We start from the raw sequence: 25,950 nt of genomic DNA, 5'->3' as shown, positions 1-25,950 counted from the left end.
TTGGGCTTCCTGCTTTTTATATGCAAAATATTACATTTCTTTATTGTGAGGGTCAGTCAGCAATCCCAGCTCCAGGTATTGACCCTCTTCAGGTCTTTTGTATGGCACTGCAGTTTTCTAGCATTGTGAAATCAGATGCAAAGCAAAGCATAGGAGTATACAAAAAAATATACCAATTGAAATGTGTTTGGGTTTCAGGACAATGTGTGATGCCTTAAATGATTCTGTAGTAAAATCTTATCAAAAGAGGTCTCACAAAACCTAAAGATATTCTGGTCAAATGTAAAGGCTGCCAGTGGAGCAAAAACTGTATCTAGACACTTTTTATCACTGAGTTAGTCCCTCTCTTAAACATAATGTATGACATACAGATCCCCCAACCACAACTCCTTGCCCAGTAGTTGGAAGAAAATGGTCAAATTCTTCTATAAGAATGCTGTCATCCAATGTGATCAACATCCGTCTCCTGTAAAATCTGATAATATATTCTGAGCTCAAACACAATGAGGTATCTCAGACAAAATGGCCTCCTCTATGTCAACCAGCATTGGTTCCAAAAACATTGGTCATGCAAAACTTAACTCTTACTTGAATATAATAGAGGGAAACATTCCACGTGGGAAAAATATATCTAAAAACAAAGATGATGTGACTTACCAAACGAAAGTGCTGGCAGGTCGATAGACCCACAAACACACACAAACATACACACAAAATTCAAGCTTTCGCAACAAATGGTTGCTTCACCAGGAAAGAGGGAAGGAGAGGGAAAGACGAAAGGATGTGGGTTTTAAGGGAGAGGGTAAGGAGTCATTCCAATCCCGGGAGCGGAAAGACTTACCTTAGAGGGAAAAAAGGACAGGTATACACACGCACACACACACATATCCGTTCATACATACACAGACACAAGCAGACATTTCTTATAATATATTCTGAGCTCAAACACAGTGAGGTATCTCGGACAGAATGGCCTCCTCTATGTCTGCTTGTGTCTGTGTATTTCCAATTGTTATTTTATTTGAGCTGCCAGTTTCAGTGCTACATTACACCATCTTTGGCTCCCTGACTGATGTGTAGGAAGATTCCATCTCTGGTCCTGTCAAAACAGGGACCAGCATTCAGTGACCGATATTCATAGATTTCTACTTTACACAGTGATCCCTTCGATCATCATTTGCTGACTATTCATGTCCTTTGTCTCTTAGTAACTGCCATCTGGTTTCTGAATACATTACAAGTAATCTTTTTCTCCTTGTGTTTTTTTCCCTACTACCTGTACATTTTCAAAGAGTGTATCCCAGTTAATATTGTCAAAAGCTTTCTCTAAATTCACAAATGCTACAAATCTAGGTTTTCCATTATTTAGTCTATCTGCTAAGCTACATCAAAAGGTCATTAGTGCCTCATGTCTACCTACATTTCTCTGGAACACAAAATGATCTTCCACAAGGTCGACTTCCATCACTTTTTTTTTTTTTTTAATATTCAGCAAATAATTTGTGTCAGCATTTTGCAGTTGTGACTTACCAAGCTGATCGTCTGGTGATATTCACATCTTTCAGCACTTGCCTCCTTCAGCATGGGAATTATTACATTCTTCTTGATTTTCTGTTACCTTCACTATTTCATCTCTCAGGGCCACCCACCCATCTTCTATTGTACGAGGGCTATTCAATAAAGAATGATCATAATTTTTTAAGGTCATAATTTCTTGTGCAAAAATTTAATCTTATGATATTCTGTTAGCTTAATATGAAACAAACATACCATATTAGTTTCATTGTTGGGACTCCTGATTCCCACCTGTGAGAGGCAGGCAAGGTCAGACATGTTCAGTATCGACTACTGTTGCAATGGAGGTAATACGTGAGGAACAATATGTGGCTTTGAAATTCTGCTTTGGTCTCAACAAATCTTCAGCTAAGGCCTATACAATTTTACAGGAGGCCTATGGAGAGTCTGTTCTTCCCTACAGCACAGCTCGAAGGTGGTTTAAAATGTTTAAAGAAGGGAGACAATCAATTTCGAAGGAAGGTGGACCCGATGCTCCAGTTACTGCTCTTATGGAAGAAAACATCAACATTGCTGCTGTCATTGTGAGAGAGGATTGACAAATTCTCTTAAGATCACTTTCTGAAACACTGAACATTTCATTGGGTGCCACCCACATGTTGCTGACAGAAAAATTACACATGACTTGTGTTTTTATGCAATGGGTTCCAGGACTGTCGGTTCCTGAACAGAAGAACATTCGCAAGCAGGTCTTGCGAATGTTAGAGGAAGATCAAGAGTTTCTTTCAAATGTAATCACTGCTGATGAAACTTGGCGATATCATTTTGATCCTGAGAGCAAACAGCAAAGCTCAGTGTGGAAATCTCCTTCATCACCAACCCCCAAAAGAGCAAAAGTGGTTGCTTCTGCTGGGAAAGTTATGGTCATCTCATTCTTTGATGTTCATGGAATATGTTGTACCTGCACACACATCAGTAACTGGACAATACTACAGGGATGTCCTGAAAACATTACAAGTCCATATCGGGTGCAAAAGATCACATTTCCATGAAGCAGGCTGGATGCTGCACCACAATAATGTGCGGCCGCATATTGCCAATGTTGCTGCTGATTATCTTGCAAAAATCAATGTGAAATGCATCCCTCACCCTCCCTATAGTCCGGATTTAGCCCCATGTAACTTTTTCCTGTTCCCCAACATGAAGAAAGGCCTTTGTGGAAGGCATTAGCAATCATCAGAAGACTGTATTTGAAGACTGGCAGAAATGCTGGGACAAGTGCATCACACTCATGGGAGACTACTTTGAGAATGGCCATCAAAATTATGAGGATGAGTAAAGGTATGTTGTCAAAGAAAAATTGTGATCATTCTTTATTGAACAGCCCTAATATTTCTTTCCCCTGGTTCAGTCAATCAATACCTAATGCTCCTTTTGACACTCTCAACAACTAGTGGACTGTTAATTTATTCAGATCACATCTCCTTAGTTGCGTACTTTTCTACGATTTCTTCAGTTTTAATCTGCAGTTTGTAACCAATAACTTATCATCAGAGTCCACATCTGTGCTTGGAAATGTCATAATCTCTGCCCTACTATTATTCAGGTTGATTCTGGAGGAATGTTACATAATTTGTGAGGTGATTCTACATGTAAAAATATACCATAAAAGTCCTATGAACATATGTCCGATTTTCGGTCATTGCAGAAATGGAGTGTATTAAAGACTGCACACATCCGTAAATGATTATGAAGAAAAATGTGAACATTACTTAATGAAGTACGGTGTAGATGCTGTTGTGAATGGAATAATGGTTGGACAGATGACCGATTAATTCTATAAGAGGTGTTCAAAAATTCCCCCTACCCATCTTGGTGGATTTGTCAACAGGTTGGAAGGTGTGTTGTGCAGCACATCAAACATCATCTTAGTATTTAATGCACGTAACAGCATCAGTGACATGAGCGACAAGTTCTTCACACGTATCCACCTTCATAGCATACACATCCCTCTTTAACCAGCCCCATAAACAGAAGCCTAATGGGGTTAGATCATGTGATATAGCTGGCCAGTTAATGGATCTGCCATGGCCACTGTAGAGGAAATGTGTTATTCAGATACTGGGATACTTGTCTGTTACAGTGAGTCAATGATCCATCATGTTGCAGGTACATTTGCCTTCGTTGCTCTAAATCCACATCTTCCAGAAGCACAGGTAGGTCCTCTACCAGGAAATGTGCTTATGCTGTACCTGTCATGCAATTTGGCAGGAACACAGGCCCTATCACCAAACCGTCAGTCGTACCACACCAGATGTTCACTGAGAACCTAACTTAGGATTTTGTTTCCTTAGTGTCATGTGGTTTCTCCATTGCCCATATATGAGGATTGCAGGTGTTGATCATACCATCGCATGTAAATGTAGCCTCATCTGCATATAAAGTGTATTGCCTCATGATTGCTCACTGATCCAACCCATTATTGCACAATGGATATGCCTGCAGCTGTTGCCTCTGTGCAATATCACAGTGCTGCAATCTGTTGGAGAATCCCCACACCTCTTTTAGGATGGATCAGTTGTCTGCTTCATCATTATTCTGTCCATCACAGCGCCTATACAACATTTTGGTAAGTAATATTCACACTTGTATTCATATCCATTCATGGATATGTGTAGTCTTCAACCCGTTCCATTTCTATAATGATCAAACATTGTTCATAGGACTTCTGCAGTTTATTTTCAAATGGTAGCATCACCTCACAAATTATATGACATTCCTCCTGAAACACCCTGTATAATTTATCTGAAACTGCCTCATATCCCCAGGTCTCTTCCATGTATACAGATTCCTTTCATTATCCTTAACCCAAGTCATAGTAATGAGTCTGTCCTAACTTCCTTTCCTTCAGTCCATATTATCTTCCCATTTCCCTTCTTTCCCTTTTTCCTATTATGTAATTCCAGTTCTCCATCACAGTTGTTTTCATATTCTTTAACTACCTCTTTTTTTTTATCTTATCATACGTTCTTTCAATCTCTTTATCATCTTTGGTGCTAGAAGGCAAGTAAACTAGTACTGCTGTGATGGATGTTGGCTTTGCGTTTATTTTGGCTATGATAATATATTCATTATGCTGTTCATAGTTGTCCACCCACATTCCTGGTTTCTTATTAATAATTATCAGTACTCCTTCATTACCTTTTTTTAAATTTTTTCTTGATAACTCAGTACTCACCTTATCAGAGGTCTTGTTCTTCCCTGCAACCTCACCTCACTAATTCCCACTACATCAAGTTTCAAACTATGTATCACACTCTTCAAATACATCAACACACTTACCCATTTATAAGATCCAACATTCCATGCTCTGAACCATGGAACACCAGATTTGCTTTTTCCTGATGACAATTGTAATTTTTTCATTGCTTTCAATGTTTGCAGTACCATTGTAACTGAAACTTCTGAAAAAGCTGCTGCCTCTCTGTTATAAGTCTTTTTAATAAATTTATATGTGTTACTTAAATACTTATTACATGCTTAATGTTAGCAGTAATGAACATCCAGCTCTGTTGAGCATGACAGGAGTCTGTAAGGGGTGATCAAAAAGTTTCTGTTCGAAGGCCATACAATACAGAATCCATATACCAATCAGGCAAAATTTCCACGTGCATTGAGGCAACCACCGTGTCAACACACCAGTTTGAGGATACCCATTTGATAAAACACCATGTCCTGTTGCATGAAGAAGTCTGTAACTGCCTGCTGCACATCTTCATCTGACAGGAATCATTGACCCTTTAGGGCCTATTTTAAGGGACCAAATGCATGATAATCACATGGTGTGTGTGTCCAAGTGTCTCTCACTCCAGTTGGAGTAACTTCTGTGGTGCGATGTTTGCGATATGGGGACGTGCTTTTACATGAAGCAGCAGCACCTAATGTTGCAGTTGGTTTTCGACAGGCATGCTGCCCCATCCACATTCTTCATCCTCCAATGGATGTCTACCATTGTTTGTCCTTCAGCAACCAAGAAAAAATAACGGTACTGTGGTCCTGTTTGGACACATTTGGTAATAACATATCCATGGTTCACATTTATCCATTTAATAATTTAATTGTATATCTAAAAACACAGATGATGTGACTTACCGAACGAAAGAGCTGGCAGGTCGATAGACACACAAACAAACACAAACATACACATGAAATTCAAGCTTTCGCAACAAACTGTTGCCTCATCAGGAAAGAGGGAAGGAGAGGGAAAGATGAAAACCCTAAAACCCACATCCTTTCGTCTTTCCCTCTCCTTCCCTCTTTCCTGATGAGGCAACAGTTTGTTGCGAAAGCTTGAATTTCATGTGTATGTTTGTGTTTGTTTGTGTGTCTATCAACCTGCCAGCACTTTCGTTCGGTAAGTCACATCATCTGTGTTTTTAGATATATTTTTCCCACGTGGAATGTTTCCCTCTATATTCATATCATTAATAATTTAATTGAATAGATAAAAAAATCTACTCATCAAGCAGTAGCAGAACACACACGCAAAAGAAGGTTGTAATTAGGCAAGCTTTTGGAGCCAGCAGCTCCTTCTTCAGGCAGAAGGGTTGAAAGGGAAGGAAGAGGGGTGAAGGAAAAAACTGGCGAGGTCAAGAAAAGAGGTAGATTTTGGGAAAGTCACCCAGAACTGCAGGTCAGGGGAGACATACCACACAAGATGAGAAGGAAAGACTGATTGGAAGGAACTGCATCAGATGACATTTGAAAGATAGAGATTACTGCTTAAATGTCATGCATGGTTTCATAAGAGTGAAAAGCTAAGGGCATTGTGCATAATAGAGGTGGGGGGGGGGGGGGGTCAGTAAAAAGTAGGTGGGTAAGACAATGAAAGATGTAGAAAACTAAAACAGAGTAGACAAAACAGTAGTTAATGTGGAAATACTGAAACAGAAGGAATTGAAATAAATTAAGGCCAAGTGGGTGACGAGAACCAAGGACATGTTGTAGTGCTAGTTCCCACCTGCGGAGTTCTGAGAAACTAGTGTCTAGGGGAAGAATCTAGATGTGGCACATGTGGTGAAACAATAGCCAAGCTCTCGATTGTCCTGTTGTAGAGCATGGTCTGCAACAGGATATTCTGTGTTGCCAGTATACACCCTCTGCTTATGCCCATTGATCCTAATTGATAATTTAGTGGTAGTCATGCTGATGTAAGGGGCTGAACAGTGTTTAATAATGGCTGGCATATGACATGTGTTGTTTCACAGGTGGCTCTCCCTTTGATACTATGTTTTTCCAGTTACTGGGTTGCTATAGATGGTGGTAGGAGGGTGCATAGGGCAAGTCTTGCAGTGGTAACGGTCACATCTAGGTGCGGTCGGAAAAATTTCATACAGAATTAATCTCATTTTAGGGCATGATTTTAGGAATTCATAGACCTGTCGAAATTGGTGATTAATACATTCCAGACCAGGATAATACTGAGTCACCAGTGGTGTGCTCCAAAGTTGTTTTTTGGAGGGACCAGCAGTGCCAGGGTTGGATATGATGCCCCAGGAAATCTACTTTTGAACTAGGCTGGTGGGGTAATTGCTTGCAGTGACAGCTGAGGTGAGAATAATGGTGTATTGCTGTATATAGTCTACATCTGATCAAATATTTGCCTTGGATGCCAAAGTTGTATGGGAGGAAATGTTTGACATGGAAAGGATGGCAACTGTCAAAATATAAGTACTGTTGTTTGTTGGTACGTTTAATGTGGGTGGAAGTGTGCAGCTGGCCTTTGGTGAGGATGAGATCAACATCAAGGAAAGTGGCATAGGATTCAGAATAGGACCATGTGTAATTTAATTGGGAGAAGGTATTCAGAGATTCCAGGAATTTTAAAAGGTCATCATCACCATGACTCCATATGGTAAAGATGTCATCAATGTATCTAAATCAAATGAGGGGCTAAAGGCTTATGGTTACCAGGAACGCCCCCTCCAAGTAACCCATGAAAAAGTTGGCATAGAAAGAAGCCATCCTAGTTCCCATGGCCGTACCCCTGATTTGTTTGTATGTTTGCCCCTCAAAAGTGAAGCAGTTGTTGGTAAGTATGAAGTTGATTAAGCTGAGTAGGAATAATGCCATAGGTTTAGAATCAGGTGTCAGTGGCTGAGGAAATGTTCAGCAGCAGACAGATCAAGTATGTGGGACATGTTGGTATAGAGGGAGGTGGTATCAGTATTGGGAAGGAAAATGGAGGGTTATGGTTTAACATCCTACTGACAGCACTGGAGACTGAAAGCACAAGCTTGGACTGGAAGAGATTGGGAAGGTAATAGACTGTATTCCAGCATGTGCTTTAAGCAATGTAGGTAAACCACAGAAAATGTTTTCTGGATGGCAATATAAGGATTTGAACTCATTTCTCTCAAATGTGACAGCAGTGTCTTAACAACCATGGCACCTCGCTTGGTGTCTGATAATGGAAGTTCCCCTCAAACTTTCACATAAATCTTCTTATTGATGCCTAAGTTGCCTCTAAACACTATCTCCCCATCTCTCTATAGCCCCTTTTGTCCATCAGGTGCAACTGTAAGCATTTTCCAAATGTTTATATTAAAATATGGTTTAGCAAGTTAATTAGAGGTGTGTTTGCTCATAATTTAGTGGACAACAAATTAAAAATAGTATGACTACTCAATTTATGCATGCCATATTTGAAATGATGTTATTTTATTTACTTATGCTGTGGCTTTATGCTGTGACAATCATAAAATGCCTCTTATTCTTTTTAAATATTTCTTTTTGTATTGAGTAGACATTAAATCATGATTCTGGAACCCTACCTCTTTCCTAATAGTTTTGATATGTTTGTTGCTAAAAGAACTAAATATTTATATTGCATGTGACCTGTTCATCTAGTGAGAGAATTCATTCAGTATTGTTGTTCTTGACTATTTGTTGTTGCTATTAATAGTGAATATACAGTTGTCCCAGTCATGAATATACCACCTATTACTGTCATATGACTGGGGTACTTCCTTGTTGCACACCTGCATCATGTGGCTATTGAAACATGCAATTGCTAATTTATGCTCACCTTGATTGATTGTTTGTGACCAAACAAGTCATTAGATCAATTTCTTAGTGTGATCATTCTCATAAATAAATATTTCGTCTCCCCCATTAACTCTTTGATTCACAGTGATATGAAAAAAATATAATTTTAAAAATTTTCATGGAAGCAATCTCTTTTATTACTGTAAGCTACGAATACAAGAAGACATTGGCAAAAAGTAAACAACCAATGGTTTTGAGGAGGTGATTTCACTCTGAAACCGCTAGAACAAAGTTTCCAACCATCCCCCATTTCATGTGTTACATTTGAAAGCAAATTCAGTTTTTTCCTGGGCACAATCGTACACCTCAAAACTTCGATGAACTGATAATTCCTAACATAAATTACACTTGTAAATAACAAGCAAAAGTGGGCCTAGAATTTAACAAATTTAGTATCAAAACTACATACTGCCCAAATGCTTTCATTTTAGAAGCCAATCATAAAAGCAGTAGTCAAAACGCAAATTTAATTGCAATAACATTAGACATATTTAATTTCACTATGAGTGGTATCCTCCCTTTAAAAAAATAATAATAAATAAATAAAACTGCAGGACACAATCACCTAGTATTCCATAGCACAATCTCCACATTGTTTGTGGCTTTGAACACTATAAATGACTGCCACAACGTGCTACATTCATAGAAGTACTTCAGTGTACTCTGTCTCGCAACAGCATCAGTGGTTTCATGCTAAAGGCACTGGTTCTTAAATAAAAATAATAATAGTAATAACAATAATGAAATGCAGGTTTCAGGCAGAACCCATTGATGCCCAAATGGTTAAATGCATTCATTCATGTGCTGCAAGAACATTGATAAGCATGACATTGAGTGCCCTGAAACCAATTTCATCATCATCAACTGTTACCTGAAATTATTTTGCTCAGAAAATCTTGTAACACCTTTAATAAACCAGATTTATAACCTCCGAAGAGCGTTTCAAAAATTTCAATATTCTCCGATGAAAGGAATGCACTGGCAAAGGGCAAAAACTGAAGCATAGTTAACACAACTAAAAGATAAACTTATAACTGGACCATAGTGAACATCTTAATTCTTACAATTACAAAAATTCGTCTTACGCTATTGCAGTCAAATAACAAGTTGCCACAATACAAGATGTTTACAATTTCTATGTGGTTTCTGGAACCCTTTCTATAATAGAAAGTGGAATTTTTGTTCTTATTTTTTTACCCAACTACCTACAAATGGAGACAAAAAAACTAGAATTCAGATGGATAATGTAGCACCTCATATACTTCCTACACAGTGGTATTATTTATTACTGAACAAGTTGTTTTAACAACAATGCTATTTTGCTCTTCTAACTGAAACAGAGCTAGGTATGTCAATATTCAACTGTTTTCTTTTTAAACTTTCCAGAGCCAAACTTGCCTCAAGTTGTGGAACTGCTTCATGTGCCACTTCAGACCATCTACAGATCATGCCAGTACCAGCCTCCAGCTACAAATGGTCAAGACATTTCTGCATAGCCTCCAGCTGTAGCATATGTATTTCTTCTTCTACTTGTATAAAAACTGGAGATGTTAGATGAAAGAGAAGTAGTATTTTGCAAAATAAAATCACTTAACGAGTTTTACAAATATCTTGCTTATGTTATTAATCTGTATGATTTTGTACATCATAATAGGAAATGTATTTTATGTACAAAACCAATTATCAGTATTAGGGATGTTTTAGAACATTGGGAGACTTTATTTTTCTGGTGTTCATTGTTCAGAATTATCATTGTTCATATGATTATAATCTTTACATTTATTGCATGATGTGGAAAATATGGATAGCATCTTTTGTACAGAAGCTATTTAACTAAAAGAACAAGAGGAGCAAGTGCAGGAAAAGATTAGTGCAAATAACTGATTGTGAGATGTAGCACGTATGTGACACAAAAGTGTCTCACAACACGTAACAGCCTTAAAAGTTAATCAACTTCATTTCATGGGTAAGATTAGAGAAAAGTAGTTAACCTAGTGTCCAAGAAATTATTAAGTTATGTGGCATTAATAACATCTGATGTGAAGCTCAAAATTTGATACCTTGAATGACCAAGCTTGTTTTATTTTTGAGATTAAGAGATGTTGTTTTTTATGGTGCACAAATAGTATAGAACTAAATATAAAAAACCTTCATAGTTTTTCACATTTCATGTGATGGTAAACAAGATAATAATGTAATGTGAACTTCTATTAGTATATGGAGTTTAATGCAAAAGGATGGAAGATCAGGGACAAAATCTCTATCATCTAGGTGATAGAATGCATATTGGCCTTTCCGTTCTATGTTTGTATGGTGAAGGAGAAAGGTGTTTATTTTTGTGTATGTGGTTTTAGATGAATTCCTCATTGGACCATAAAAATAGCTGTTCTCAATAATTTTATGTACAATTATGAAACTGTAGTCACATGTCTGATAAATCAGTATTAATGGCCACATAAACAGAGGGGACAATAATATTAATTTTAGTTTATGTGCAAAGTATTATGATGTTTTGTTGTTATTGTAAGTTATGAGTAGGATTAAGTCAGAAAGTTATATCAACAAAGCGTACAGTCACTGTCCAATATAATACTTTCATTAAATGTCTCCTCTGCTGTTATTGTACAGTGTTTTGTAGGCCTAAAAAGTACTGGCGGTGCTCTTACTTGATGTTTAAAACTGATGAGTTCTTCATGTGAAGATGATATAAAACTTGTATTCTTGTTCATGTGTCTGCCATTTTACGCATCCCCATGATGGTTCTCATATGTTCGTGACAGTTTCTACTTTCAGTCAAAAAATCATAAAGTCAGTTTTAATAAATCTCCAAGACCAACATGAATTTTTGATGGTGTTGTGCACTACATGTATATTGTACATTTGCTGAGAGCATTAACAGATTTATATGTAATGTATGCAAACAAAGATATGTAAATTAACTCATTTGAACGGGCACAGGCAGAGTCTTCTTATTTATCAAAAATTATTCCACTGATGCTTCTAATAGAGCTGCTGCCACACAACTGATCATATGTAATGTTAAATAGTTCGTGAGGACAAATTGAAATTTGTGGTGTGGCGGAGAGATGGAGTTATGCAATTAAATTTGCTTTTTATTATGCTGATATACAACAAAATATGTCAAGTTTATATTCGTAAGGTTTTGTTTGTATGACTTTTCAGAGTATTTAGTTATTAATATTCCTTTCAAATAGACAAACTAAAATACTGCATGGTCATACATTTTTCTTCGTTTTGGATGGTGTATTTACAACAGAAATCCATCCAAATTTGGTGAAGATTTACAATGAGGTTGCACCTTCATTTCAGCAGCTAAGAAATGGGTTGCTATCTTCAAACACAATTGTGTTACTCTTGAAGGTGATTGTTATGACTTAGGAAAAAGCTGATGCCATAGATGTATCAGAGAAAACAGTGTAACAGATTCTACACCAAGAATTAACTATGAAAAAGCTTTATGTAGTAGAGGTGTTGCATTGTTGCAATCAGAGGAATGTATGGAAGCTGGTGGTCTTGCACAAAAAATGACAAAGTTGTATTGATGTGCCAGAAAGATTATGGCCATTATTTTCTGGGATTCAAAAATAATCCTCGTATTATTATTATGTGAGGAACTAAATAATAAATGGTGAACGCTAAAAACTCTTTGGGACTAATTAAAGGAAGAACTCTCTGAGAAGAAACCAGCACTACAAAAGGAGAGAGAAAATCTCCTTTCTTCAGGACAATGCAAATTTCATTAAATGGTTTTGGCACTGCAAAAACTGTGGGATTTATTGGAAAATTAATACTACTCACTAACCTCTTCCATATATTCCCACATTAAAAAATACTTATTGTTAGAAAACATTTTGAGAGCTAGGCCTATAAAGATTCTATAGCAGTGAATATTGACATTTTACAAATCTAGCAGAATCACACTGCAGTGATGAAATCTATTCAGTAGAAAAATGTTGGAACAAAATACATTGATTTAACATGGCAGTATGTCAAAAATTAACTATATTTTTAACTAAATACCATAATTAATTACTGTAGCATCAGAAACTTACCCTCTTGTACACACATTTTGTCATTTTCATGGAATGTTGCTATACACTGTATGGCATGAACTATTTTTGCACTGTAAAATCACTGATTTACTGCAGATTCTATAATTTTTATGAGTTGTTTTAACTCTTCTATTTCATTTTACAAAATTTGACTTATTAAATGGTTTTGTGTACCCCCATGAGAAGTACTGAGTAAATGAAATGGCATTTTGTGTGCACTCCATGTTCTTTGTGAAATGTAACAAATAATACAAAGCAGCTTTTCAGTTTACAACTTATAATTGGATAAAGTCCCACAAGAGGATTTATTATTTTTGTTGTTAAATCATAGACATATATTTAGGTTAAAAGAAGTCATTGTTCTGCAGAAGCTTCTTTGACATGCCCTATGAGATATGCTGAAAATGTGGTCAAAATTGGCTAATAGTAGGAAATAAAATATAATACATAAATACAGCCCCTGCAGAATGACACCTCCTTTAACCTGTTTCTCAGGATTGTGGACCCCAACTGAAAGGAAATTACAGTATATATTTTATAAATGGATACATAAAAAAAATCTCACTACCCAGTGGTAGGGGAACACACATACAAAACGGTTGAAATTTTACAAGCTTTCGGAGCCAGTGGCTCCTTCTTCTGGCATGAGAGTTGTAGTGGAAGGAAGAGGGATAAAGGGAAAGGACTGGAAAGATTTAGGGAAAGTCGTCCAGAATCCCAGATCAGGGGAGACTTACTGTCTGGTAAGTCTCCCCTGACCCAGGGTTCTGGGTGACTTTTTTGAACTACACCCCTTTCCCTAAACTTCTCCAGTCCTTTCCATTCACTGCTCTTCCTTCTCCTTCAACTGTTTTGTCAGAAAAAGGAGCCTCTGGCTCCGAAAGCTTGTAAAAGTTAAACACTTTTGGGTGTGTGTGGGGTAGAACATGTGACAGTGCACATCTTGAAAAACAATAAATTTTTATACCAACAACTACTAAGAAAATGAATGTGCCAGGAATGAAATGTTTCTAATTATTTTTCTTTATCTGAATGCCAGTACTTAATTTATGTCACATGGAGATAAGTGACATGTAGCCAGACTATGTATAACACACTTTATAAAAAATTTTTAGCTTTTCTTGCAGTTTGTGAAAAACTATAATTTATGGTGTAATCACAATCACAAAGTTCCCATTTATTTACTGTGCATGAGAATAATAGAAGTTTTTTTCTGTATGGCATATCTCTTTTTCAGAGACTCAGAAAGCCAGCCCCATCCAGTGACTGCGCTATTGAAGAATTTTTATGTTATTAGCCAAAACAGACTTCAAAATGTCATGTATGCAGTTATTTTCCTATCATTTTCATGTCATCAAGTTTATCTTGAAACATAGTTGTATGGTGAGGATGTAGTGTGTGCTGGTCCACACACATTGTTGATAGAACTTTGCAGACTGTTTATTAGGAACATACCTCTGTTTTGTGTAGATCACTGACACATTGGTTTATTTTATTACATTTCAGTATGTAAAATCTTATTTGAAAGAAAGGTAGTTGTGTCTTTTCAGTTGAGTATTTCTGCATAATTCCTCATCCTCTTCATCAATTGACTTTCCCAAACACCTGATGGAGATGGTGAATATTTCATTGAAAACGTGTACAAAAATCTAACAAGAAATCTGCAATCTGAAAGCTCTCCATTAACATAGCTGAGAAATACAAAAATCCAGACAGCCAAATGTCATGTTGTCTAGTCTGGTAACTAAACCAAGTGGGTAGGTGCAATTGTTAAGGCATTGGACTTGCAGTCATGATGAGTGAGGATGGTACTTCTGACATAGATATGGCTGATTTCTTTCCCCACAGTTGGTCATAAAAGTAAACACACACACACTTTCACTGAAGCAAGCACACCTTGTGCACACATGACTGCTATCTCTGACCAGAATCTGCTAAATCTGTTTCTAGCTAGAGTGACAGGAGATAGCAGTCAAGTGTGTCTGAGGTGTGCTTGCCTGTGTGAATGTGTGTGTTTTATTTCCTGAAGAAGGTTCTGGCTGAAAATTCACTGTCAATTTTTATCTTGACATACAGTTTCATGTTTAAAAAAGATGGTACTACTGACTGTTAATGTGTCCATCTGAAATTTGAGGTTGTTTTTGTCTACTTCAGTTATATTTTTCGCATTCTTGTGCATAGAAATCTTACCTAAACACAGGAAATGTGTCACGTTAATCGTACACCATGCTAATCATAAATCCTGCAATAAAACACAGTAAAATAATTTGTTGTTTCCACTGTGAATCTAAACAGAGGCTATTCAGTAATAATTTAGTACATAAGCAATGCCAGATGAACTGATGTGTTGTTTACAAATTCACAAAAGATTTATTATTTTATGTTGTTTATGACTCGTATACCTGTTACATCTGGAAATGATACAGTCTTTAGTTATTCTCTGAATCTAATGATACTCAAGTCCAGGATTAAAAGTAGTGCAGCATCACATAAACATTTGGCTGTATTAGAAATTTTCCTATTTACAGCACACTGTTAAGCTGTAGGAAGTTATGTATGGACAGTGGCTTTTAGAAAACTTCAAGAAGTAAATTATGTAGATTAAGCATTTTATATCAAGTTTTAGCAGGCTATCATAAATGCAATATCTGAACAGCTGATTTCAGTGCATGTTTTAGATTCAGTGGTGGGTATTTCATAACCCAGCAGAGCAGAGATAATATCAAATTCCGTGTGGACAAAAGGAAGTGCATGTACTTTCAGTTCATTACATCACTACTAGTTATGTGGGCCTACAAAAAGTATTTTTTGTATCAACAATCAACAAATTCCTAATTAATGCATTGTTTTTCACACAAAGTTCAGGACCTGTTGTGACAAAAATTGAATATGTGTAAATGGTACATATTTATAAAGAGAGGGCGATTTTATTTTGAGTTGTGAATAAGTTGTTCATTTTTGTCCTCATCTAGTTACCCGTAACCTTTAACTTGATTACAATATACTTTTTAGATTGTATTAAAAATTAAACCAAGTTTTTCAGAAGGCATGAACGCATACCAGCTAATAAAGTATTAGTTATTCTGATGTAATACTAAAAACTTAAGCATTGTTGCATGAAAGGATTACAATGACTTTAAGAAATTAGGATTTGTGGAAGCATCATTTAAATACACAGACTTTTCTGTAGTTTCTAAGATGCAGTAAAATCCTTAAACACAAATGTACACAAAGCTTTGTAACAGAGTATTTTCTCCCCCTATTACGTGTTTGAAACAGGCAGTTGTGTTGTCAGCGCAATGAGGTCCCAATGTTGTCACATGACTACAACATGAAATAGGTGCCTCATCATTATTCAGCTAGTGTGTTCCAAAAAAAAGAAAGAAAGAAAATAGTGTACGGGAAGTTCTGATTGAGAATTATGAATTATTTAGGATTAAAGGGGATGACTCACCGAAAGGCAGAAGCACTCTATCATCGATAGATACACAAACTACAGGTACAGAGCTTGTCTAGCTTTCAGAACGTACTTCCTTTTTCAAGCTTTTAGGAAAAACAATCACACAAACACACACAAGCATGTTCTCTCACATTCATGTGCCTGTCTCCCTATGCTGTGTTCATTTGACTACCAGCTCTTTCCTGGCGCACAGTGGGTGTATTGGGGTGAGGTAGGGGTGTGGAGTGGGATGGGTTGAGAGGGGTGAGGGATGGAGAGAGGTGGGAGGCAGGGAGTGGATTGGGGGGAAGCACCTAGCAGTTTGTAGGAGAGTGGGGAGCTTTCTGTGGACTAGCTAGGGGAACAGGTCGAGGTTGGGGCAGACGGCTGGGCAAGCAATTTCATAGAGTAGGTAGTGAGATAACAGCACACAACTAGCTGATGTGGGGATACAAATTGGGTCAGGATAAGGGGCAGGGGATTTTACACACACACACACACACACACACACTATTGAGTTTGGAGGGGGGGGGCACCAATTTACCTTAGGTTTAGGCCAGGAAGGTTATGGGAGCAAAGGATGCGCTCTTGGGATAGCCGCCATCTGCACAGCTCAGAAAAGCTGGTGGTGTTGGGGAGGATCCAGATGGCATGGGGTTGTCAAGCAGTCATTGAAATCTCACATGTTGTGCTCTGCTGCATGCAGGCAAAGGTTCTACCACTGTTGTGATGAACCGGAGTGACTACCTGGCAGAGGGCCTCCACTAGTTGTCTGACACCTCCACCTACAAGCTCTGCCAACATGACCCTATCCCAGAAGTCCAACACAACCTCCAATCCTTCCTGAATTCCTTAGACCCAACTAGAGGAAACATTCTTAGCTTCCAAAAACCTCAAACCCCTGGCCTGGTTCAGGTTTATTGATGACATCTGTATAATCTGGTCCCAGGGCCAGCACACCTTATCCTCATTCCTCCACAATAATCTCAACATCATCTGTCCCATTCACTTCACCTGGTCCTCCTCTACCCACCACGCTACCTTCCTAAATGTTGATCTCCTCCTCTTAGATGGCTCCATCCACACCTCAGTCTACATCAAACCCACCAATTACCAACAGTATCTGCACTTTGACAGCTGCCACTCCTTTCACACCAAAAAATCCCTCCCATACTGCCTGTCCACTTGTGGCAGACACATCTATAGTGATGAGAACTCCCTCGCCCAATATGCTGAAGGCCTCACAAAGGCCTTTGCAGACAGGAAATGCCCCCCAGACCTGATTGACAAACAGATCTCCTGTGCCATATACCCACACACACACCTGATCCTCACATCCATCCCAAGAACTAACAACAAAGAAACACTGCCCCCCCCCCAACCGAGCGAGGTGGCACAGTGGTTAGCACACTGGACTCGCATTCAGGAGGACGACGGTTCCATCCCGCGTCCGGCAGTCCTGATTTAGGTTTTCCGTGATTTCCCTAAATCGCTCCAGCCAAATGGCGGGATGGTTCCTTTGAAAGGGCATGGCCGACTTCCTTCCCCGTCCTTCCCTAATCCGATGAGACTGATGACCTCGCTGTCTGCTCTCTTTCCCCAAAAACAACCCAATAACCCCAAACACCCCCTCTCCTTGTCACCCAGTACCACTCCAAACTGGAACAATCGAACCACGAAACTTCCTGGCAGATCAAAACTGTGTGCCAGACCGATACTCAAACTCGGGACCTTTGCCTTTCACGTGCAAGTGCTCTACCATCTGAGCTACCCAAGCACGACTCACACCCGTCCTCATAGCTTTACTTCTGCCAGCTGTGAGGACGGGGCGTGAGTTGTGCTTGGGTAGCTCAGATGGTAGAGCACTTACCCCGCGAAAGGCAAAGGTCCCGATTTCGAGTCTCAGTCCGGCACACAGTTTTGATCTGCCAGGAAGTTTCATACCAGTGCACACTTCGCTACAGAGTGAAAATTTCATTATGGCAACTGAACCAAGTCCTCCGTCAGGGCTTTGATTTTCTATCAACGTGCCCTGAAGTGAGGGACATCCTACCCAAGATACTTCCAACCCCTCCCAAAATGGTGTTCTGCTGCCCACCCAACCTGCACAACATCCTAGTCCATCCCTATGCCACATCTTTCCCCAGTCCCCTGCCACAGTGATGATATCCCAGAGGAAGCCCCAGATGCAAGACCTGCCCACTCCACCCACCCAGCACTACCTACTCCAGTCCCATCACACGCTTATCCTACCCCATCACAGTCTGGACCACCTGTGAAAGCAGCCATGTTATATATCAGCTCTGCTACAACCACTGCACAGCATTTTACAGTGGTATGACAACCAGCCACCTATCTACTAGAATGAATGGCCGCTGCCAAACTTTTGCACCACATGCAGCAGAGCACAACATGCAGGATTTCAATGGCTGCTTCACAGCCCATGCCATCTGGATCTTCCCCACCACTACCAGCTTTTGTGAGCCCCACTGCCCCATTATCCTGACCCAATTTGTGTCTCCACATCAGCTAGTTGTGTGCTGTTATCTCATGCCTTAGTCTATGAAATCTCGAACCTGGCTGTCTGCCATCTCTACCTGCACCCCTGGCTGGTGCACAGACAGCTCCCCACTCTCCTACAAGCTGCTAGATGCTTCCTCCCAACCCCCTTCCTGCCTCCAAACTCTCTCCATCCCTGACCCACTCCATGCCCCCACCTCACCCCTGAACACTGACCATGGGTCAGGAAAGAGCTGGCAGTCGACTGAGCACAATGTAGGGAGACAGGCATGTGCATGTGAGTGAGTGTGCATGTATGTTTCTGTGCAGGTTTTTCCTACAAGCTTGAAAAAGAAATTACATTCTGAAAGCTAGCCAAGCTCTGTACCTTTTGTTTTTGTACTTATCGCTGATGAAACACTTCTGCTTTTCAGTGCGTTGTCTCCTTTATTCCTAAATAATTTGTTATACAAAAATAGAGCAGTCAAATAGTATTTCTTACTATCATTCTAATTTTATCCTGTATAAACTTTTTTCTGTTGTATTTTAGGTACTGTATAAGTTCATTCTGAATGAAAATGAAAACAGATATGTGACTTTATAAATTCTTCATTTATCTTTAAATTTTTTACCTCTCCTGCATCGCACATTGTAAAGGTGTTTAATAGACAGCTGAAGAATAAATGAGTGACTTATCATCTTCCATTCTTCTGTACTCTTGGCTTTTTGTGAAAATTATTTTAGTGCTTTCACGGATATTTTGTTCATTCACTTGAGTAATTGAATGTATTCATCTGTACTTTTATAAAAATACATTCAACTTACTCATGATTCTATTATCACTGCTTTCATATAGAAAGTGTACATGTTTTACAGTTTTCTGACATTTTTACTCTGAGAATCCAGTAGAATAAAACTGAATGTTATATTTATGTTAGCTTTGTTCCAGTAGTCACGGCTGACTAAGCACAATTTACACAACTGCCTTGTCTTGTATTCCACCTGTCTTGTGTCGTGTTCCCAGATGCATCCTTTTATTGTTTGTGTGTGTGTGTGTGTGTGTGTGTGTGTGTGAGAGAGAGAGAGAGAGAGATAGAAAGAGAGTGTACAAATGTGTGTGCCAGTACAACACAGCTAAGATATCCATGTGATGTTGATCTTCGTCCAGTGTTCTCATATTTGGCACATAATTGGATACCATCAATTTTTGTGATAGCCTTCTTATACATTTTTTTGAGGATGTTGTACATAATGTTAAACAGTGAGAGTAATGAACCTATGTTCCTATCATAAAATGTAATATTTGAAATTTTTATAGAAAATAATTCCTTGATAATCGTATTTGTACTTAAAATAGGTACCAAATTACTTTTTAATGTTACATCCAAAATCTCTCACGTGTAACTCAGTATATCTATTCTTAGAATTTAAAGATGATGATTTCAGTGTGTTGTGTGTGGACCAACAAAACAATCTGAGAGTACTTCCTGCTAGTAAACAATTTTTGTGGGTTATAAGAATGCTGGTCCAGTTACAGCACTGGAAGAAAGTGATAGCTGCTATGTGATACTTATCATTAGTGTAAAAAATAGCTTTCCCCCTAATTTAAGAGTACAAATAATGATTTAGGTAAACAATGAATGGCTTTTCAGAAAAACTTGAAACACTCTGTTGAACTGTTAGAAGAGTTAAGTTCCAAAATAATGTGAACTTGAAGTATATTGCCAGTTAAAAGTATGGTTTGCATTCAGGTGTGTATGATGCCCTTGTGAAAGTTGCAAATAAAGCTTTTACAACTAGAATTTATGTTTTTAATCTTCTTGTAAGTACATAATTATTTTCAAAACGAATTTTACCTACTCTATGGGAAGTGTAAATTGTTTGTGCCAAATTAAAACTCCAACAGTGCGTCACCAACTGTGCCATCTGAGCAAATCACACACGTCTCAAAACTTGAACTTGCCACAAGCTTCCCCTCTTTCCTTTCAATTTCTGTGCAAGGACCTACCTATTATGTGTAGGAAGAGGAGCAAAGATTTCAGTGGCATAGGGGTAGCAGTGAATCTTTTCGTTGCCCCCTCCCCATACAACATCCGCCAAGTAATTTTTCTCTCCTCGGTGAACATGGAAGGAACCTATTGTTCCAAAAGCTAGGAATGTTATGATCTATTATTGTGTGCTTCTGTCCATAATATTGAGAGTTTCACTTCTAAAAGTTGAATTGTAACCAGTCTCAGTCTCTTTGTGATTTTAACAACTTTCAGGATTGAATGTTTCCTTTTATGCAATAATAAACACTACAAGTTATTTTTATAGATTATTTACATTACAAGTAAGTGAAGTCTTTCAACAAGGAAGCAGATGTGAACTAGGATACTGCAGATCAAAATGTTACCCCAATACTGCAGTTTTTCTGCGATAGCGAGAACCCTAGCTTAGATGCTACATTGTGTAGATTCTGTATACATCTTTTTTTATGCAGTTTGTAAGAGTTACCATTTATTTATGCCTCTGTAATTGAAAGATGGACTTCTGCCTCCTTCTGAACTGAACTTCATTGCTTGCACTGTATATATTGTAGCTGGGCAACCTCCATTTTGTATTTTATAATCAAAATAATTGGACAAATGGGCAGGATTTGGAGTGGGATGGGTGATAATCAGAAGGGAGGTGGCAAAATTAAAGGAAACTTGGTCTTCTTCTTCTTCTTCTTCTTCGCGGATGGATCACATAGGACCACGGCGTAATCAACATTTGTCGGCCTTCCTTTTCGCCCAGTATTCCTTCATAAGCAACGAATGGGCTAGCTTTCATTGTGTAGACCACGTATGTCGGTTAGTTTTTCTCTCTTCTTCCTCAAAACCCCGTGTGTTTGTGATCTTTCTGATTACACTTCTGTCATGTAGATTTGGAGACCCTAGTTCTCTCAGGTTTTTTTCTGTCTGTTTGTACCAGTTCGGTCTTGTAGTTTTGTTCTTTAAAAATGTATGATTTTGTGTGTTAAAGTGTTTGAGTCCATTCTTTCTAAATACCCCATGAATTGGATTCTTCTCACACACATTGTGTCTGTTATTTTGGAGATATTTTCATATATTTCTTCATTGGGTTTTGGATCATGCACACCATCTTTACTTCTTGGTCCTGGGATTTTCCTCATTATTTTACATTCTTTCACTTCTAATTCCCCTTTTAGTGTTCTGTGTTGAAGGTTTAGTGTCTCAGATGCGTAGAAAGCTTTGGGTTTAATTATTGTTGTGTAATGTCGTATTTTGCAGTTCCATGAGAGACTCTTTCTGTTGTAAACATTTTTTGTTAACTGAAACACCATCTCCATTTTCTGGACTCTTGATCTGACAGATTCTTTTCATTACAATTTTCTGCAATCCATTCACCTAAATATTTCAATTCTTTTACTCGAGAGATGTAGTTATTACCAATTTTGAGATCAGAAGGTGCATCTTTGATGTCAGTCATAAATTTTGTTTTATCAAACTAAATTTTTAATCCTATTTTTGCTGCCTGCTCTTGTAATAATTCTAGCTGTTTCTCTGCATCAGTAATGTCTTGTGCAATCAGTGCCATGTCATCAGCAAATGCTAAACAGTTTAATTCTATGCCCTTACGTTTTGGTCCCAGTCTGTGTGCTGGTGCACCTGCTTTTCTCGATTCTCCAACAACTTTTTCGAGAGCACAATTGAAGAGCACTGGGGACAGTACATCCCCTTCTCATGCTCCTGTGTCTATTTCGAATTCTGTGCTCAATTCTCCCATAAATTTTACTTTGGATTTGATCTCCGTGAGTGTTTCTTTTATGATGTTTGTTGTCTTTTGATCTAGTCCAAATTCTGCTAATACTTCAAAAAGGGATTCTCGGTCTATACCGTCATTTTAAAGTCGACAAACATGATGACATAACTTTTGTTTGAAGTACTATGCAAATATTTCATTGAGTTTTTCAAGTTAAGGATTTGTTCTATGCATGATCGACCTTTTCTGAATCCACCTTGGTATTTGCCTAGTTTTGAATCCAGCTGAGGTTCTGCTCGGTTCAGTAGAGATTCTACGATAGTTGTTGGGGTCTGTTTTACTCCCATTTTTGTACAGAGGATGTATGATTTCTGTCTTCCAATCTGTGGGGATTTTTTTCAGTTTTCCAGATATCATGTATAATTTCTTTGCAATAAGATTTTCTCCTGCATTTTTCCATAATTCTGCAATGATTTGGTCTTCTCCTGATGCTTTGTTATTTTTCAGTGACTGAATTATCTCTTTAATCTCCTGTAAACTTGGTGGCTGTGAGTCTGGGTTTAGTTGTGTGTGACTGAACTCAAATTTTTGTGCAGGCTTTTCACAATTCAGTAATTTAGAAAAGTATTTTGCAAGAATTTCACAGTTTTCGGTGTTGGTATGGGCAATTTCCCTATGTTCATTTTTTAATTGGAGTGATGGAGGAGAGTACTTTGTTAATTTTTGTTTGAATACTCTGTAGAAATTTCGAGAATTGTCTTTCTTGAAATCATTTTCTATGTCTTGCAATTTTTTGTCTTCGTGTTGTTTACGGCCTGTTCATATTGCTTTTGTGACTGTTTTCCTGGTATCTTTGAGATCTTCCAGGGTCTTTTGACTTTTGTTGCACAACCAATTTTGCCACGCCTTTTGTCTGAGATTTAGCAGTTGGTCACACTCATCTGTCCACCATGGGTATTTACCTGTTCTTGTTTGTGGTGCTGCAGTTTCAGCTGCTTTTAAAAGTCCTGCTTGCAGTTGTTACAATTTTGTGGTTTTAAATTTTGTGTTTCTTTTGTAAATTGTTCATTACCATTTATCTTTTGTACATCATATTTATGGTGTGGAGATTTCTTAGTGAATTTTCTTTTTTCTAGAATGACATCTAGGGAGAATTTTGTTGGGTAATGGTTGGAATCTAGGTCTAGTCCATTAAGGACTTTAAGTTTCATGATTTCTACTGTATTTACGTGGGAGATCACTACATGATCCAACTGATATTCACCTAGTAATGGATTAGGTGAGATCCAAGTTTTTGTTTTTGAGGCTCTTTTCTTGAAAAATGTTGATTTGAAAAATAGCTCGTGGTTTTTGCAGATTTCAATGAATCGCATGCCATTCCAGTTGGTCTCTGTATGCCCTGACCATTTACCTACTCAATATCGATATTTCTTTTCTTTACCAATTTGTGCATTGAAATGGCCCATAAGGACTTTGACATGGTTATTTGGGATTTTTTGGAGAATATTATCTAATTGGTTCCAGAATTATTCTACTTCTTCTACTTTGTTTTTGTTAGTGATGTTAGTTGGTGCATGTCCGTTGATTAGGGTGTATATTTTATTAGCTGATTTTATTGTGATCGTGGAGAGCCGACCCAAGTAAGATTTGAAAGTTGTGACTAAATCAAGCATTGATGTATCTACTATAAATCCAGTTCCAAATTGTGGACAATTTGCCATGGCTTGTTTTCCAGGTTTTCCTTTGTATATCCTGTATCCTTCTGAATCAATAGGATTTGCATCTGTATATTGTGATTCCTGAAATGCAGTAATTTTGATTTTAGATTCTCTGGATTTGTCCAGGATGTTTTTTAGTTTTCCCATTTTTAAGAGAGAATTTACATTAAATGTCATTAGCCAAATTGTTGATTTTGGTTTGATTTTGTTATTATTGGGTTTTGAGGTACTCCGATTTACCTCCATGCACACTTCTGTGTTCTCCCCAGAATCCGAATAGACCACTTGTGGTTTTACAACTGTGAGATTTGACCCACTGGGGTAATTTGTCTTTGAAGGTGCTGTATCCATGTTGATTTATTTGGACTGGGTTTTTCAGTCTGGTTAAGCTCAGAGTTCCACTTCTGAGTTTTATAGATCAGCTGCCACTAACATGTGAAACAGACGCTGTAGGGTTACTGCCACTAACCTATGGAACCGTCGTGCCCTTTTACTTGGTCTATATACTTGGTACACAGAATAAAGAAAGGACTCACCCTGGGGGTTGAGGTAAAGGTTGACAGCCAGTCTATGTGTTTAGTCAAAAATTAAAAAGGAATAGGGAATGGGAAAGATGACAGATCATGCTCAAGTGGCTGGTGCTCAGCCCTGGCAAACAGAGACAAAGGCAGATGACACAAGGCCATCTGTTCTGTATGAAAAGTCAATCAGAAAAGTGTCTGCTCTGTATGACAGCTACCACAGAAGAGAGCATGCAGTGCAGTTGCACTCTGTCTTGCACGGCGATCCAGTGACCACATGCATCTTGTCTCTCATATTTCCTATTGGCTAAACAATAGTGTGGATTCACCAGTTTATTCCACAGAGGGCTGAAAGTGTCCCTTGTCAGTGGCTTTCACTCGAATCAAATGCTTTTATTCTGAAGGATAGGTGGCGAGTTTCACATACAGGCTCTGACGGCAGTATAATGGGAGAATACTTGAAAGACTCAATGAAAAACTAAGTCTGAAATAAAATTGTGCACAAAATCCTAAACATTCACACACTGGCCAGCCAGCCTGTACATCCTCCTCTTTCCATAAGGAGTGGTGGCTTACAGTGTTTAAAAAGGATACCAGGTGCTTCCCCAGAAAAATGGGTTGGCCAATAAGGTCTTATAGACGATGGGAGGGCTGTGTTACAATTGGTGCTTGCAGCATTGTCATGGAGAGGGAATTACATGTAATTAAATTTATAATGTTACAGTTCTTAGACCGAAAATGCATGTGAGACCGTACACTAACTTTGGGCAATAAATGACAGCATCATAAAATATAAAGAAAAATGTCGAACACATCAGGTACAAGAACTCCCTGCACATCATTAAATTTCGATTTAAGCTAGTTCTCAATACATGGAAAACATCCACTCATTTGATCAGATATAAAAAAAACACAAAAACAAAAGTCATCAATGTGTATCATCTCACTATGGCACACAATGTTTATTTGTTATACATGAGGGAACATATCTGCAGCAAATTGTTAATGCCTATCACATGAAAACTACTATGCTCGTTCCACACCAACCATTTTATGTAAGAACACACTACCTGAAACTTCCTGGCAGATTAAAACTGTGTGCCTGACCGAGACTCGAACTCGGGGCCTTTCTTTCTTTCAGGAGTGCTAGTTCTGCAGGGTTCGCAGGAGAGCTTCTGTAAAGTTAGGAAGGTAGGGTATCCTCCTTTCAGGAGTGCTAGTTCTGCAAGGTTCACAGGAGAGCTTCTGTAAAGTTAGGAAGGTAGGAGACGAGATACTGGCAGAAGTAAAGCTGTGAGTACCGGGTGTGACTCGTGCTTCGGTAGCTCAGA

At 38.3% G+C, this 25,950-nt stretch overlaps 1 protein-coding gene across 4 annotated transcripts in view; it reads left to right on the top strand.

Moving 5' to 3' along the window:
- LOC124604147 (uncharacterized protein YJR142W) overlaps positions 1-11,464 on the top strand; it is a 271,445-nt gene extending 259,981 nt beyond the window's left edge. For 3 of the 4 annotated variants that reach the window (XM_047136454.1, XM_047136453.1, XM_047136457.1), the window contains one exon: positions 10,009-11,464. In XM_047136454.1, the coding sequence (XP_046992410.1) occupies positions 10,009-10,118 (110 nt within the window). In that variant the 3' untranslated portion in view covers positions 10,119-11,464. The remainder of the gene's footprint in view (positions 1-10,008) is intronic. The other variant, XR_006978592.1, reaches the window with a different exon arrangement.
- Positions 11,465-25,950: the final 14,486 nt, after the last annotated feature.

The sequence above is a fragment of the Schistocerca americana genome, chromosome 1, assembly GCF_021461395.2.
Source record: "Schistocerca americana isolate TAMUIC-IGC-003095 chromosome 1, iqSchAmer2.1, whole genome shotgun sequence".
NCBI classification, from domain to species: domain Eukaryota; kingdom Metazoa; phylum Arthropoda; class Insecta; order Orthoptera; family Acrididae; genus Schistocerca; species Schistocerca americana.
Note: the sequence above shows the minus strand (reverse complement) of the source record. Positions and strands in the feature narration are given on the sequence as shown.